Source organism: Micropterus salmoides, unplaced genomic scaffold (assembly GCF_014851395.1).
Source record: "Micropterus salmoides isolate LMB-PRFRI ecotype aquatic unplaced genomic scaffold, ASM1485139v1 Ms_hic_scaffold_8, whole genome shotgun sequence".
Taxonomy (NCBI): Eukaryota; Metazoa; Chordata; class Actinopteri; order Centrarchiformes; family Centrarchidae; genus Micropterus; species Micropterus salmoides.
The window spans coordinates 7,934,258-7,951,757 of NW_024044570.1; the positions used below are offsets into that span (position 1 = coordinate 7,934,258).

At 40.3% G+C, this 17,500-nt stretch overlaps 1 protein-coding gene across 5 annotated transcripts in view; it reads left to right on the top strand.

Moving 5' to 3' along the window:
- Positions 1–17,500, top strand: part of kif21a (kinesin family member 21A) — a 58,077-nt gene that overhangs the window by 23,617 nt on the left and 16,960 nt on the right. For 4 of the 5 annotated variants that reach the window (XM_038705814.1, XM_038705815.1, XM_038705817.1 and 1 more), the window contains exons 2-20: positions 315–537; positions 3,589–3,771; positions 5,030–5,170; positions 5,745–5,876; positions 5,976–6,146; positions 6,929–7,044; positions 8,378–8,573; positions 8,696–8,885; positions 9,040–9,106; positions 10,118–10,321; positions 10,959–11,042; positions 12,206–12,293; positions 12,391–12,511; positions 13,040–13,228; positions 13,911–14,110; positions 14,484–14,591; positions 14,703–14,771; positions 14,944–15,089; positions 16,804–16,948. In XM_038705814.1, the coding sequence (XP_038561742.1) occupies positions 315–537; positions 3,589–3,771; positions 5,030–5,170; positions 5,745–5,876; positions 5,976–6,146; positions 6,929–7,044; positions 8,378–8,573; positions 8,696–8,885; positions 9,040–9,106; positions 10,118–10,321; positions 10,959–11,042; positions 12,206–12,293; positions 12,391–12,511; positions 13,040–13,228; positions 13,911–14,110; positions 14,484–14,591; positions 14,703–14,771; positions 14,944–15,089; positions 16,804–16,948 (2,773 nt within the window). The remainder of the gene's footprint in view (positions 1–314; positions 538–3,588; positions 3,772–5,029; positions 5,171–5,744; positions 5,877–5,975; positions 6,147–6,928; positions 7,045–8,377; positions 8,574–8,695; positions 8,886–9,039; positions 9,107–10,117; positions 10,322–10,958; positions 11,043–12,205; positions 12,294–12,390; positions 12,512–13,039; positions 13,229–13,910; positions 14,111–14,483; positions 14,592–14,702; positions 14,772–14,943; positions 15,090–16,803; positions 16,949–17,500) is intronic. The other variant, XM_038705816.1, reaches the window with a different exon arrangement.

Genomic DNA, 17,500 nt, shown 5'->3' on the forward strand with positions numbered 1-17,500 from the left:
AATAAATATTTTAATATGTATCCTTCATAACACCCTGCATTATATTGAGGTGTTTCTAAGGTTTCGCCCACCCCATCTACAAACATGGTGGGGGGTATAACACAGTCTAATACAATAACACCGCTAACTACAACCTCAGCAATAAACATAAAGTTGAATTAACACTACTTAGAAAGTTTTACAAAAACTGGCCAATGTGTGGCAGGTCTGTTATACTGGGTTTCATTTGACCGCATAGGTATACTTAATAATATATTAATTATATAATATTCCTCATTGTGTAACTCAAGCCCTCATTTCTGTGTTTGCTGTAGGATTCGTCCTCAGCTGGCCAGGGAGAAGATAGAGGGATGCCACATCTGTACATACGTGATGCCTGGGGAGCCTCAGGTGATCCTGGGGAAAGACAAAGCCTTCACTTACGACTACATGTTCGACATGGACTCCCAGCAGGAAGACCTCTACACCACCTGCACAGAGAAGCTGATCGAGGGCTGCTTCGAGGGCTACAACGCCACCGTTTTTGCATACGGACAGGCGAGTCTTTGTCCTAAGCTGCAGTGCTGATGGAGCTTTATAGCTGGGGGATGTAGGGAAATAGACTCTGTGCATTTGTGTGTTTGAGGAGAGAAAGAGAAGGCGGTGTTTGAGAGATGGAGAGTGTTGCCATCAGAGGATAATTCTGTTGTGGCATTTGAACCTCTGTAACTGTGTATTTCTTCAACCAGTTTTTAACCAGTCTTATTTGCTTTCTTGCTGAGAGTTGGATCAATGAAGAAGATCAATGCTACCCTCACATCTGTACACTTAATATGAAGCTACAGACAGTTGTCAGTTAGATTAGCTTAGCATAAAAACTGGAAACGGGGGAAACTGCTAGCCTGTGTCTTGTCTGTAGATAAAAAAAAGTGAAGAAAAAAGTTTTTTGTACGGAACAACTTATAATAAGTTTCTTAGTAAGCTTTCCAGGCACTTGTAGACATATTTCTGTAACCTTTGGAAAGAGCCAGGCTAGCTGTTTGCCCTGTTTCCAGTTTCTATGCTAAGCTAAGATAACTGGCTGCTGGCTCAAGCTTAATATTTAACTGATAAGAGAGTGGCATTGACTGTCTGTCAGCAGGAAAGAGAATAAGTGCATTAAACTATTCCTTTATATGAATGTTTTCTGATTTCAATATGTATGACAAAATGGCGATTTTTATTTTATGATTTATTTTATTTTTTTATTTAAACAACTCCAGCATTGAAAGGAAACAGAGGCCTCATGAAGACCAAAAGAGGTGGATCCCCGTCCAGGATGAATAAACACGCAATGGGAGTACACAGAAGTAGCAGTTGTAGAATTACAATAGAGCAGTAAATCGCAACCAGCCGTACTTGCCCCCCTTGGGGTACTTCATCAGTTGTCAAGGCATATGTGGAAAAACATTGGAGTAGGTCTGCTTATTAGGGAAAAATAAGTTGACTATGTCATCTTGACCTTTGGGAAATTCTCATGGGCATTTTTAAATTTCAGACATCAAACGATTAATTTAGATAACAATATGCAGATTAATGGGTACTGAAAAATTATCATTAGCTGCAGTCCTACTCTCCCACTCTTTTTCTTCTTTGACTCCCGCTACTACTCCCTCTGTCTTCGTTTGCTTCACCAAGTTCGCCACATGGAAATAACATGCAAGTTTGGGCCTCATAGCTCCCCTCCTCCCCTAGTGCTGTGGTTGCTGTGGCGACCGAGCTCCTTCTGTACGGCACTCGCACGATTCCAAGTGAAGTCAAGTGCACACACACCTTTTAGACAGCAATACATTTTTAATGTGTGTCCATATGAACACATATCTCCCCAGTTACTGCTTCTGTGACTGCTGGCCTACTTCTGAAAGCACATTCACCCACGCCGCGGTTGGCTTGACCTGGATCAGACCTGTTTGCCTCTGTGGCTTTACAGGGACTAATCTAGATTTAGATCGACCCACTCGGCTGCATCACAAGAACTCTGCCCGGTTGGGTTGCAGATATAAACAGACAGTAAAGATGTGGAGAGTAGAGAGTAAATGTTCCCTTATCGAAAGATGTGTATAATTTTAAAGAAGAAAAGGAGATACCAGTTGGTAAAATTCTGTTTAATTTTTTTGCAATGCTAAATTTAACATGCTATATGTTAGCGTGTCTGTTTGTTGTTCTAAAAAAAACAAACAATACATTTTAAAAGTGTAGAGCAAAGGAAAACTAGTAAGTAAATAGTTACCAAGCTTTCTACTGACAATAGCCTCGGAAGTCACCTTTTTTCTTGACTGGAAAAACTTGTCCAATCACTGTAAATGCAATGAGTTCATGTCTGTGCCTAAGGGATGTGGAAAAATTCTAGAAAGTGAAAAAAATCCCATTGAACTTGATGCACTCTTTATTTGTATAGATCTTTTCAAAAGCTGGTATACCCTACAAAGTGCACTTTAGAGAGCAGAGGCAAAATACACTACATGTCAAAATGTATGTGAACATTTATGTTTCATCACTGGCTCTTTTTATGGTTTGGGGCCCTTAGTTCTTGGTGAGTGAAGTATTAATGCTACTGCATACAATGATATTTTAGACAATGGTTTTCTTCTAACTCTCTGACAAGTTTGAGGAAGGCCGTCGTCTTGTTTTGGCATGACTAGGTGTGCGCAAGGCCAGATCAATTCAGAAATGGTTTCCCCAGCTTTGTGTGAAGGAACTTGAATGGCCTGCACAGAGCCCTGACCTCAACCCCATTTAACACCTTTGGGATGAACTGGAACGCTGACTGTGAGCCAGGGCATATCGCCAAACATCAGTGGCCAAATCCCTGCTGTCAGGTTCCAACATCTGGTGGAAAGCCTGAAACCAGAGGCGTGGACACTGCTGCAGATTAATGCCTATGGTTTAGGACTGAGATGTTCGACATTTATGTAATGTTCGGGAGTCCACGTACTTTTTGTTGTATGTTTGAAAATACTGCTACCAACTGTTTTTACCTTTTTTAAGAATACTTTTATCAAGTTAGAAATAATAAGTCTTAAGTTGAGATCTGAAACCTTTTTCTCGTCTGGAAAGTCATCCCGAATCCCTTTTAACAGAGTACTCCACCGATTCAGCATTGCACCTCTATAATATTGCAGATCTCATAGTTGACAGAGATATCGTCTTTTTTATTCCACACAGTCTTCCTTCTCGACACCAAACGCCTTCTTTACCCACAATACACCTCTACGACTGACTGTTTGGTTTGAGATGCGGGTGTGTTATGCTAGCAGTGGCTAATGAAGCCTTAAGTAGGGATGAGGAATAATAAACTTCTTTCTAACTCCACAACATAGATTTTTAGAGAACTTGTAGTCCTGAGCCCCAACTGACGCTGACTCAAGTGACATCACTTGAGGCAATTTATGGTGAAGCTCCCTCTGACGCCACAAAAAGACTGTAATCAACTTTTTTCATACATGCAGTACTCTCCAAGACCTGTAAGCAGACTATGATGTGTATAATCGGTAGAATTCCTTCATTAACAACTTTTTTTTGGTTCTTTTGTATCTATATGTATTATATTTTTCTCACCTCCCTATCCAGACGGGTTCAGGGAAGACCTACACCATGGGTACGGGCTTTGACGTGAACATCGTTGATGAGGAGCTTGGTATCATCCCGCGCGCCGTCCACCACCTCTTCAAGGGCATCGAGGAGCGCCGACAGGCCGCCCAGGAGCAGGGACGCCCTGTGCCGGAGTTTAAGATTAACGCCCAATTCCTCGAGGTACACACAGCTTCACTGCATCATAAATAATGTTTTCTTATTTTACCTCAAAGTATAAATTAAATAAGACAAAGAATATGTAATCCTTCTTTCACTAGTATTAGGACCGGCTTTACAGAGATGTCATAGGTCATGCTGAAATTGTTGACACGGTTCCATTTAACAAGCTTTGTAACCAGCGCTCCATCGTTTGAAAATGTCCACCCTAACAATTGAACTGCAGCAGCTGTCATCAGGGGGTTAGGAGGTGTTGGGGTTGATGGTGGTGTCTCAGTGAGGACAGGAAGAGTTAACAGGAATGATGTGAGTAGACAGTTGTGCCTGTCCATCAGACTGTGACAATGTTCACATTACTTGAGAAGAACTGGAGAGGAGGAATATTTGTGAAAGATGGATATGCACAGAAATCCAACACTGGGCAGATAGTGATAGTTTCCAACAGTTATTACTATTTCTAACTGTTCATATGTTCATTTTTATATAAACATTCTTTAAAGTTTTATTATTTTTCCAGATTTTCTATGCAAAAGACTTTTTTTGAATAAATAAATAAAAAAGAAAATGAGATGTCACTGCAGGTTTTACAGATTCTTTATTTAGCAGGGAGAAGGCTCCGATGATTGGCCGATAGCTTGGATTTACTCAAACACTTCAGTTTAACACAATTTTTAGCTCTACTATCTATCATAGATTAGTTACCTGAATTTTTTTGTTACGTTCTGCATCAGTGCACTGGGAGACGTTGTTCTTCGGGTAATATTTTTATTTACAGTTAATGTTCTCCTAAAAATAAAGGAACTGAATGTCGGTCAGAGACGATAGAGTAAAGCACAGTGCCCTTTGTAGTAGTAAATATGCAAATACAACATTAAATCACAAAGTTTCAGGTGTTTTTAAAAGGAAACTTAAAGGGATTAAGGATTATTGCATTAACAATACAGAGGTTTACATAGCATGCTTTGTCATACTAGCATTATTGTATTTTTTACACTATGCAGGGGCATGTTTCTGTATGCCCCCTCATACAGCGGGGTTAGTAGTTCTGTATGTTCTCTTTTCAAAGTAGACATGAGCGTGGCATCGCTGCATTTCTAGGTGTCCACTTTTAATTTCGCCAATCCTTTCTAGTCAAAAATTAGCTGGAGTTGTTGGTGTTGCTTCTCTTCTTCAGATATTGTGTGAATTGTTATGATTTAATCCATGATTTAAATCTGCCCGGTTAATATTTTGTGTGCATTTGTGTTTCGGCTCCCTGTAGCTTTATAATGAGGAAGTTCTGGACTTGTTTGACTCCACACGAGACATGAAGCAGAAATCTCACATCAAGATCCACGAAGACGCCACCGGGGGAATCTACACAGTAGGAGTGACCACACGGACCGTGTCCTCCGAGGCTGAGGTAAAGCAGCGTGTGTTTAACAAACATCTCGCCCGTTGTGACTGCCGTTGTTAATGCAGTAGAGTTTGAATAGGTTCTTGAGACTTTTGGTGGACATGTGCCTGATAACTACACAAAGATGGACAATTGAATAAAACATTGTTGCTGCTCAAATCTATAAACAAGAACTTTCTGTCAGTTTTCAAATATAGGAGGGAATAACATTCGATTGTAATACTAAATCTCAGCTATTAATAGAAACTTAATCATTCATTAGTTAACTTTGTTAGTGGACGATATGGTTCTCAGACGGCACTGGTTTCATCTTGATGATAAATTAACAAAGATGTTAAAGTTATAATAATGCAATTCTTTTCGTACTCCATTTAAGTTTTTAACGTGATGTTTATTTATGTTTATTATTAATAGCTCTACACTCTTGAATGTGCACCTCCTTTACTACCACAAGGCCTTTACAAATACAATTTCATTCATTCATTATTCATATATTATTCATTCCTACACTGAAAGTATTTGTGTCAAAGTGAGTTTGACCAGTGTGTTGATATTTAAAGCTTTTTCTCTGCCTGTTTAGATGATACAGTGCCTGAAGCTGGGGGCTCTTTCTCGCACCACAGCCAGCACTCAGATGAACGTCCAGAGCTCTCGATCCCACGCCATCTTCACCATCCACCTGTGCCAAGTTCGCGTCTGTGCCTCTGACAATGTTAGTACAGTCTCATTGTTCTGATAAATGACAAGGGTACTGCAAGGGTAGCACAGTGCTGTGTAACTAACAGTGTCTGTGTGTGTCATTGTCACTCAGCAAGAAACTGAGACTGATAACAGAGTCTCCAACGGAAACTCTGAGATGGACGAGTATGAGACGCTGACCGCCAAGTTTCACTTTGTGGACTTGGCCGGTTCTGAGAGGCTGAAGAGAACTGGAGCGACAGGTGATCGCGCCAAAGAGGGCATCTCCATCAACTGTGGACTGGTGAGCTTGTCCTTCCTCTGCATAGAAGCCCGATATTCTATAGTTTGACTGCCATCTAGTGGCAGAATTTCATAAATGTCCATCCGGCACACAAAGTGTATTAGGTCATCAACTATGCAACTAGAAAAGAACAAAGACAAACGCAAACCTTTTCCATTTAACATGATCTCTGCTGTTTTACCCAACAACACACACAAGCTTCAGTCTGAAGCTCTGTCAATACCAATGGATTTGGATCTGTTACTTGCAGAAAGTCTAAGTAAAATTTTGTTGCAGCGTCAGTGTAGATTTTTAAGTATTTTAAATAATTCCCTGTTCCCTGTAACTATCCCTGTCATTCCAGGGTTTCCTCTATTTACTTTTATTTCTGGAGTATTTGAGATGTGTGAGCACAATTAATACATTTAGTGGTAAAGGCAGGGACAACCATCAAACTTTACAAATGGATCACCAGGAAAAAATGTACACATTTATTGAATCTAATAGTAATTTATTTTAAACCTATCCCCTGGTGATGAAAACCATGATTGCTTCCACCAGACTGAAAACCATTTAAAACATACAAATCACTGACGGGCCTGATTTGGTAAATGATTTAAAAGAAATGGCATAAAAAGAAAAGAACATTTTTTAAGTGATGAGCAACATGTTCATATGTTGTCTTTTTATTGTGTCCTTCTGTATATAAATTATAGTTTCATTCTGTACATAGTAAACTGCTGCAGCACCTTGAAACTGTTGAAACTTTTTTCTTCGCTTTGCTCCCCTCTCTGTTTCTGCAGCTCGCTCTGGGGAATGTAATCAGTGCTTTGGGTGACCGTGGCAAGCGGTCTTCACATGTGCCTTACAGAGACTCCAAACTTACCCGACTTCTACAGGACTCATTAGGAGGAAACAGGTTGGTGGACAACTGATTTTACCTTTTTTCCTCAAGTAGGGTGTAATTTCCCTGTTAACCCTTGGAGTCTTGATAGTCGAGGCTTTTTTTGAAAATGTCTTTCATTTAAGGAAAATAGGAAATCAATCCCATATTACTGCAAAAAGTAATTATAAAAGAACATATAAGGATCTCTTCCCCTGATCCTTGTAATGCATATGCAAAACAGTGGGTGAAATATACAGGTATTTGAGAATAATGCAGGCAAACTATTGATATAAATCCAATGGAAGACCTTTTAAGATGGCTCATTAATAATGTACTGAACAGAAAATATTATCACTGATTCTTCCACATTTGAAAATGGAAGATCCACTTTCTAGAGCATACCTACACCTAAGCTTTTATGCTTTAAAGTAGTTTTTTTGTATTCTTATTTTTCAAATGTTTCAAATTGTAATGTATCATACATCAAGTTGTATCAGTTTTTGTCAGAATTGTGCAGCTGAACCACACATTAAAGAGGTGGTATTATGCTTTTTAGCTTTTTCCCTCTTTCCCTCTGCTTTATTGAGCTATATTTCTGTTTTGTGCATGTAATTGGGCTTTTTCACTTTGCTAACCTAAGTCCAGCCCAAAGTGAGTTCCCATCTCCCTCAGAAAACTCTGCTCTGAACTGCCTGAAAACAGCTCAATTGTAGTGCAGCCGCTTCCCTTCCATCCCTGTGACAACACAGTAAAATGCAAAACAGTCATAACGCTCGCCAAGCGGCCAGTCCGACACGCCCTCAAAAACACCGGTGGAAAAACACTGAGCTGCAGCACACAGCTCTCCTCTCCCTTCCAAACACTAGCTACCCTCCAGGCAGTCAGTGGACATAAAGTTGTTCCTGTGATGTAGAGACAGCGCTCAGTTAAAACTTTGTGGATGAAAGATACTTTTGTTACAGATTAATAACTCACCACTCAGAAACTCTTGCTCCAGTCCATGTTGATAAGCTGGTAAGGGGATATACAGTTGAACCTAAGCCTGTTTACCAGCTTCTCGGGGCCCGCCCTACTCTGCTTCTGATTGGCTAATAGTCCTTTACAAAGAACTGTGCATGTGCAACTCCCAACAAAGATCATGTAGAGGCAAGATCATGGCATCACACCATAGCTAAAACGAAGCCTTCAACACACAAGTTGAAAAGAGGAGCTGTAGCAATGTGCTGAATGACAAAAAAATATGTTTTTTTTTTTGAAAATGAAACCATGTAAACCTGTTCTGGTACAACCCCTAAATAAGATTATGAACCTGAAAATGAGCATAATATGACCCCTTCAATAAATATCCGCCTCCTTCTTGTCTCAGCCAAACAGTGATGATCGCATGCATCAGCCCGTCTGACCGTGACTTCATGGAGACTCTGAACACATTAAAGTACGCCAACCGAGCCCGGAACATCAAGAACAAGGTGATGGTGAACCAGGACAAAGCCAGCCAGCAGATCAGCGCTCTGAGGACAGAGATTGCTCGACTGCAGATGGAGCTGATGGAGTACAAGACGGTAAGCAGAGAGGAGGAGTTCAGAGGTCAGGGATTGCATTGAAAAATGAAATTAAAATAATTAACCTAATATTTCATGTCAAAGGGAGGAGTCAAAAACATGTCTTGTCCTCCCCCCTGCAGGGTAAACGCATGTCGGGTGAGGATGGTGTTGAGAGCTTTAGCGACATGTTCCACGAGAACTCCATGCTGCTGACAGAGAACAGCAACCTGAGGGTGAGAGTGAAGGCCATGCAAGAGACCATTGATGCCCAGAGGGCACGGCTCACCCAGCTGCTCAGTGACCAGGCCAACCAGACCCTCGCCAGGGCAGGTAAGCTGGAACACGCAGGCTTTTGAGTATTGGAAAATAAGTGTTCTGCCAGATAATTTTGTTACCTGTTATGAAGGAAAGATATTTAGTTTGGTTAGAAAAGCCATTTTTCTTTTCCTTTTTCTCATCTAAAATTGTCTTGATTCTCTTCCAGGTGAAGGCGGAACTGAAGAAATTGGAAACATGATTCAGAGTTACATCAAAGAGATTGAAGACCTCAGGTAAACAACTCTAACAGTAGTTTTTGTGAATGCTAACTGTGCCTCAGTTCTATTGTAGGCACTTACTCTGTGGGGTATAATAGAGTTATACTTATTTATAATTTATACAGGTTATTTGTTAGTTTGTGCACAAAACATTTTTGTAAATTTTAAGATTTATTGCTTTGGGGGTTTTTTTGTTTTCTGTAGAGGTCAACTTCAGCAACACTTGGTGGACAAAGAACAACTTGTTTCAGCTTGTTGCCTGATGAAGTCAGAACACAGTGGTTTGACTAAAAGTCGTTCTTCGTGCTACAAGTGTTGCTGGAGTTTTGACATCTTCAGACTTCTAGACACTAGTGTGGGACAATAGTGTCCACCAACAGGATAATTTTCTGTGCATTTCAATGTCTTTGATTATACTTAACTTTGTTACTTTTCCAGTACGAATGCACTGCATACGAAATGTACATAGATGTAGTATGTTGCATGGAGCTGGAACACAGTTGATGCAGTTTTTTTGTCCCATTTGCTGTTTCTCTTTTGCCTTATACTGGATATACAGTTGGTTACACGATCCACTTATGGACCAAGGCCTCCTCCTCTCAAATTACTCTTTAAATGTTTTATGACTTGTAAGCAAATATAAAAGATGTGTCAAATTGTTAATAGTACTTACATTGATTTAACGTGCGCTGATTATGAAAGAAGTGGGTAGGAGACGGAAAGAAAAGAAACAAACATTTTCAAAAACTTTGCTGAAATCCCATTGGCCTTTCAGCCCAATGTGCTTCATACTTCAGTCTCTAGAGTATTTTTGGACTGTAAGTCATAAATATGTACCTTTTTAGTGAGAGACATAAAGGAGTGCAAGAGGAGGCATGGAAATAATAGAGACAACATTTTTGGAAAATGCTTTTGGGCTCCTCCTTAAGAGTATGTACGAATAACAATACTGATGGTATATTTTCAAATTCTACCCTTGGTCATATGTGTGTTCCTCCTGTTTGTGTCCATGGATTTCACCCTCAGGGCCAAACTCCTGGAAAGCGAGGCTGTGAATGAGCATTTGAGGAAGAATCTGTCTCGTGCCTCCAATCGTCAGTCGTTCTACGGAGGGACCGGCTCCTTCTCCTCCACGGTGCTGGCCCCTGAGAAGGAGACTTCTGACATCATTGAACTTGCCAAGAAAGACCTGGAGAAACTAAAGAAACGAGAAAAAAAGAAAAAGAAAAGGTAATAAGACTGATGTAGACATACTGTCATTTGTCACTGATCTAGAATTGTTTTTTTCTGAGTGGATGTGGTGTTACAGGTGTGCATACATCTGAATACGTTTCAAACTGATATTATCTTGTGATTTTTATCCTAAACCATTCCAAATATTTCAAAAACATATCACTGAATGTTTCACCCAGAAGTCAGTTTGACTTTACTAAGAAATAGGATTTTATGCATTGGAACATCCATATTTAAAGGCCTGTGGACCATTAGTCATAATTTCTAAACTGAGACACAGTGCAGCTAATAAGTGCTTAAATGAAATTTTTGACTTCATTTATAGACATGAAGCATTCAATAATCTACTAATTTAAAATTTTTAATGTAGATTAATTAATTAGACCGTATTGTAGTGCTGATAAACGTCAATGCAAGGAGTAATTCATCATGAGAAATCTACAACAGTATTAAAGACTGATCAGAGGTTCCAGGTTACAAATGATCAAATTTGTGCTGTGGGGCACTTTAGGGGGGATACAGGGTGGGATTTCCAGTACACAGAGCTTCCTCTGACCATTCTTCCCTCCATTCTTCCTTCCTTCGTTCATCTCTTGCTTCCTTCTCTCGTTTGACACTTCACCCCTCCCTGAAGACTCCAGCAGCTGTTGGAGGAGAGAGAGAGGGAGGAAAGGGAGGAGGTGGTGGTGGTGGTGGTGGAAGAGGTTGAGGATGCCAGGTTTGTCAGAGCTTCCACCCTCCTGTTGCCGTTGCCATTCCCATCCTTTGTTTCCCCTAATTCGATATTTTATTTGACTTTTTATTTATTTTGGGCAGGTAATTCCCCACCAGGAGTGAGACTTGCTACCATAGAAGCACTTCCCCTCCATTAAACACCATAAGCCCTTATCTCTCTTTAGATCTTCTGTGTGAACCCCTTAGCTCATTCATTGACCCATCACGCTACATCCTTGCTTTCTATTGCATCTTTCTTTTGTGTTTTCACTGACTTTTTAATAGGTGTTAAAGTCAACCTGGAACTTGAAAGTGTGTTATGAGATATTTTCAACACAACATGGTCAAGGCTCATAAACACTCTTGTTCATGTTTTTATTAAAACATTTTTCCACTTATATTATTAGCGCTGAAGGTTTGAAATTTCAAAAAATGTGTTGAAAGCACCTTAAGGTCGAGTGCATAGGCAAAATATGTATCTTCTTCCATTTTGGTTATCCAGATGATTTTGTGCGAAACACCACCTAAACACTGCTAACTCTCTGGTTTGGATAAAATATTTATCCAACAGATCTGCTTCATGGACTTGATTCACAATTTTCTTTTGCGCTGCAACCTACTTCCATAGTTTTTTGCTTTTGCTGGTTTTGTTAGGATTCTAATGAGATGTCTCCCTTTTTTATAGAAAAATACACTGTCTTTTCCACAAACAAGCTCATGAAAACGGAGCAGTGTCATCTCGTGCTCAACTTTATAGTTCCCCATGTCATGAGCTCACGCTGAAGGATTTCTGCATATGTTTTATAATACATGTAAACAAGAAAGTTTGTCTACAAATACAGTATATCATAATAAATTATGTCCTTAACAGCTACCAGCTTTATTGCTGCACAGTGGGTGAGGCCCATGGAAAAGCTTGTTTTCCAAAAAGACAGTGTAAATCCTTGGTGAAAAATGTGCTATGTATTATGCAATTTACAAAACAAAGCTCTGCCAACCTAAAAAAAAATTAAACAATGCATTTATTACTCACAGATGTTTTGTTTGAAATATGCTTCTTGTTTACATGCGTGTGAAGGGGTACCATGTGTGCACCATGTGTTCTGCTCAGTAAATATTCATGGCATAATCAAGAATTTGATTCTTAACCATGTCTGATTCTTTCAGTGCCACCAAGGATGAAGTTCCTGACAATGATCAAGAAAAGGGCACCGAGAAGGAAATGACAGAAAGGGTCAATGAGGATGCAGAAATGGTATGACTGCCTCAGGTTTCATCTTGATATTGAATCTGCATTGGAATACATTGAAGAGTGCCTTCAGATATTAAGTTATGGGTATGTTATCATGTAGGAGGTCCAGGAAGGCAGCGACCATGAGGAAGGAGAAGGAGAAGAGGAAGAAGAGGAGGATGAAGAAGAGATGGATGTGGAAGAGAGCTCAGAAGATTCTGACTCGGAGTCAGATGAAAAAGGTATGAGAGACTGTGTGGCATCTCTCGCTCGTTCCCCTTAAGGGGCTGCTGATTGTCCACAAGGGGGAGCTGTTCAACCATTAACAGACCAGTTTCACACAAGCCCACCAGCACCACATTCACGCCTATGTTTATAGCTGACCACATTAAGGAAACTCAGAAACGGTTAGGGAAATAAAGTGCTGAGTAATGGGCAAAAGAAAAGTAATATTTTTTAAATTGCGATGAGATGTTTACAGACTTAAATGAATTTGTCCCAAACACAGCAAAAGTAGAACCCAAATACTCAAAATGATCTATTCACTAAATCTTGTGGGAAGGCTGTTAGTATAAGGATCTAAACACTTAAAGAACAGAAATGAAGTAATTAATGAGACAAAAGACAATGATTTAGAAAATTACATCCCCCCTTTTGGAGTGATTTTATGTAAAAGTGTCTTTTGCACAGAAAACAGAATATACTTCCATTTTGTGACCGTAATCTCACTGCGGACGTGAAAACTTAATCTGATCATGTGTGTCGAACAGAGAACTTCCAGGCCGATCTGGCCAACATCACCTGTGAGATCGCCATCAAGCAGAAGCTGATCGACGAGCTGGAGAACAGCCAGCGGCGTCTGCACACACTCAAACAGCAGTACGAACAGAAGCTGATGATGCTGCAGTGCAAGATCAGGGACACCCAGCTGGAGAGGGACCGTGTCCTCCATAACATGAGTAAGACAAGGATGCCATTGGGGGGGGGGGGTCATGTATTGCTCAGTGGGAAGAGTAATGCACTCTACTGATATACTGTACGTCATTTATCCACTCTTGCTCAGGCGGTTGGATAAAAACATCCACCAAAAGGCAGATGTGGGTTTGGCTTTTAAAGCCCAGTGCCTTTCAATAAGTTTATTTCAGTTTTAAAGGGATGTATATTTAAGTTCTTGCTTGTTCTACTTGTATTTGGAAGAATTTATATCTTACCCTGCATGTTTGATCTTGGTTTTTGTTCTTTAGTAATAAAAAAAACCGAAACTATTCAGAACGCTTCAGAACGCTTTATACTTTATGTAGTTCAGAGAATCCTTTAAAGTCCGTTGAGAATGTGTTCCGCCAGCAGTCAGACGAAGACAGTTACATTTATGTTTATCAGCACTAATGGATCAAAGTATTGTCTGATGGGCAAGTTTTCAGCTAAAAAAAACAACAAACCACGATACTTTTTGACAGCTGAAGATCAAGTTTGTGATAAGCAAAAATGTGTTTGTAACACAGTGTGAGCGCTACATGTGAAACTCTACCAATTAAAAGCGATTGTGTTTTTTACCATTTTTAAAAAGTTTTACAGCATTATTGCATTCTGTCTTTTTACGGAAGATCAGTTTTCCATGAGTTTTGTGGTGCATACTTTCAGCATCAGTAGAAAGCGGCACAGAGGACAAGGCTCGCAAGATCAAGGCTGAATATGAAAAGAAGCTGAGCGTCATGAACAAAGAGCTTCAGAAGCTACACTCTGCTCAGAAGGAGCACGCCCGACTCCTGAAGAACCAGTCACAGTACGAGAAACAGCTGAAGAAGCTTCAGCTGGATGTGGCGGAAATGAAGAAGACAAAGGTATGATTGCTTACAGTAGATGTCCACTTTGAGGTTGATTGTGATAATACTGTATTGTAATGCTATTGGGGAAATTTGTCATCTTTTGATTATCATTTTTCCTACATTACCCTTTGTGTATGTCCCCCCCCCCCCCCCCCCCAGTTAAGTATGTTTGGAAGGATTTACTACAATTGAGATTAATATAAAATTGACCAAAAACCATTGACTGAGAACTTATAGGTCACGTTAGGGTAGCATCAGAAGCATGCTGCCCCATGAGATCAGCAGCTTTAAATCTACATAATTTACTCAATTTGCTCGACCAAATTTTGACTTGCTTTCTCGATAGTTTGTGTATATAATAGAAATATTTTTAATTTGATTGCTCCAGGTCCGTCTCATGAAGCAGATGAAGGAGCAGCAGGAGAGGAACAGGATGAACGAGTCTCGCAGAAACCGAGAAATTGCTTCATTAAAGAAAGACCAGCGCAAGCAAGAGGTCAGTGACAGCGATGGCCTCTACATCCTCTTTGTCTGTAATTACGTCTTAATCAATCTGTACCACGAGCTTCAATATCATCATTGAACTGTTACTGTAACTGTGTTACAGCACCAACTAAAGTTACTGGAGGCTCAGAAAAGGCAACAGGAGCTGATTCTGAGGAGAAAGACCGAGGAGGTGAGCAGTGGCAGAAAAAGAGAGTATGGATTGTACTATACATAATGTATGCAGAAATACTTGTGATCAATAATGTATGCTGAAACATGTGTGATACATAATGGATGCAGAAATACACTGGTATGCTGTAGTGTTCACCTGTCATTACTTTACTGTTTGCAATGTGTGTCAGGTGACGGCTCTGAGGAGGCAAGCCAGGCCCACCTCAGGTAAGGTCATCAGGAAAGTCAATCTCCCAGAAACAGTCCAGGACTCCCCCCACAGACCTCCATCTGGACGCATGTACTCGTCCGGCAACGCTGCTCCCAACGGCACTCGGTGAGTCTGTGTGTGCACAAAGGGTGTGTTCAGTACACATTAATGATTCCAGAGAAGCAAAAACCCTATACGATCCAATACCAAGTAAAACCCAGGCTGGTATTGCCGATACTGATACCAATACTTCTTACATATTTTATTTCTAGTTTAATCCTTTTTCTGTATTTATGAGGGAAATAAAGAGTAGGCTTTATAGGCTTACCAATTCCAAATAATAGCTGCATAAGACATCACACTAAATGTAAAGGGCTGCAGTGGCTTGCTTCAAAGAAGCTTCTTCACAGAGATGTAGCTTTGACAGGTGGAATGAGAAGTAGTTCTTATCAACAGAGTATAATTAGTCCTGGTAACAGTAAGATGTGTGTGTGTGTGTGTGTGTGTGTGTGTGTGTGTGCATGTTGTTGTTAGTACGTGCGACTCTACATTTACATCTGTATGGTAGATATTCTTATAATTTCAGGTATTTACGCAAATATCACCTTATGCTATCCCACAATTGTAGGTGGTGTATTATATACTGATTTCCTGCCTCTACTGCAGACTCCTTGTCAACCAGCTCCAGAAAATGTTCATGAGCTCTTTTACATCATCCCTGAATGTGATCAAAAGTGTTAAAGTGGTGGTATTATGCTTTTTGGCTTTTTCCCTCTCCTTTATTGAGTTATATACCTTTTCTGTGCATGTAATAGGTTTGCAAAGTGAAAAAGCCCAAAGTCCAGCCCTAAGGGAGTTCCCATCTCTCACAGAAAACTCTGCTCTGAGCTGCCTGGAAACAGCTGTTTGTAGTCCAGCTGTTTCCCTTTCATCCTTGTGACGACACAGGGATGAAAGCTGAATGCACCTCATATAGCTAGTCCGACACGCCCTCAAAAACACAGGTGGAAAAACATTGAGCTGCAGCACACCTCTCCTCTCCCTTCCAAACACGAGATACCCTCCAGGCAGTCAATGGACATGTTTCTGTGATGTAGAGACTCAGTTAAAACTTTATGGACGAAAGATACTTTTGTTACAGATTAATAACTCACCACTCTTGCTCCAGTCTATGGCTACGTTCAGACTGTAGGCCAAAGTGACCCAAATCGTTTTTTTTTTTTTTTTTGCCCATATGTGACTCAGATCTGATCTTTTTATGACTGTGTGAACAGGGCGTCACATGGAATCTGATCTTTTCCAGTTCGGAATTGGGCCACTTCCATATGTGGTCCAGATCTTTTTAAATGCGACCTCAGTCTGGACACACAGGTTGCATTTGAGCGAAAAAGCTCCACAAATGCCATTATTAAACATGTGGCTCTCTTCCTCCTCTACCTCGCTATCATCTGCTCACAAATTCCCTTTCTTACACCTGAAATCCACCGGACCGCAGCCGTGTTTGCTTCTCACTGACCCGCCCTTCTCTGCTTCTGATTGGCTAGTAGTCCTTAACTAGGAACTGCGCATGTGCAACTCCCAACAAAGATCATTTAGAGACAGGATGTATCACTCCATAGCTAAAACGAGGCGTTCAACACACAGGGTGAAAAGAGGAGCTGCAGCAATGTGCACTATGACAAAAATATGGTGTTTTCAGAAAATTAAACCATGTAAACCTGTTCTGGTACAATCCTTAAATAAGATTTTGAACCTGAAAATAAGCATAATACCATCTCCTTTAAATCCTTTTGACAAATCAATCATTCACATTATTGTCTTACGCTGTGTGTGTGTGCAGGTCTTCCTACAGGCGCACAGTGGGTGTTTACTCCACCAGAGTCGCCCGCAATAAATGGCAGTCTCTGGAGCGACGGATCTCTGACGTCATCATGCAGAGGATGACCATTTCAAACATGGAGGCCGACATGAACCGCCTCCTCAAGGTAAAGCTACAGCAGTACGTTGGTATGTTGGTGTTACTTTGTCTTGATATATCAATTACAGAACGAAAGACGCATAATGACCAGAATATTATCAGCTCGAAACTTTGACACCAGCAAGAAACTCCTGTAAAGGCAACCTCAATATCGACTGTCAACCTGCTGAGTGTAGCTTCTTGTAGGTGGAAGCAGTGAAAAACTTGGCCAGTCTGAGGTTGTAATAAATATGACTCTACTGTACTTACAGTGGGGCCAAAAGTATTTAGTCAGCCACTGATTGTGCAAGTTTTCCTACTTAGAAAGATGAGAGAGGTCTGTAATTTTACACTTTAACTATGAGAGACAAAATGAGAAAAGAAAATCCAGGAAATCACATTGTAGGATTTAAAAAATTTATTTGTAAATTATGGTGGAAAATAAGTATTTGGTCACCCACAAACAAGCAAGATTTCTGGCTCTCACAGACCTGTAACTTCTTCTTTAAGAAGCTCTTCTGTCCTCCAATCGTTACCTGTATTAATGGCACCTGTTTGAACTCGTTATCTGTATAAAAGA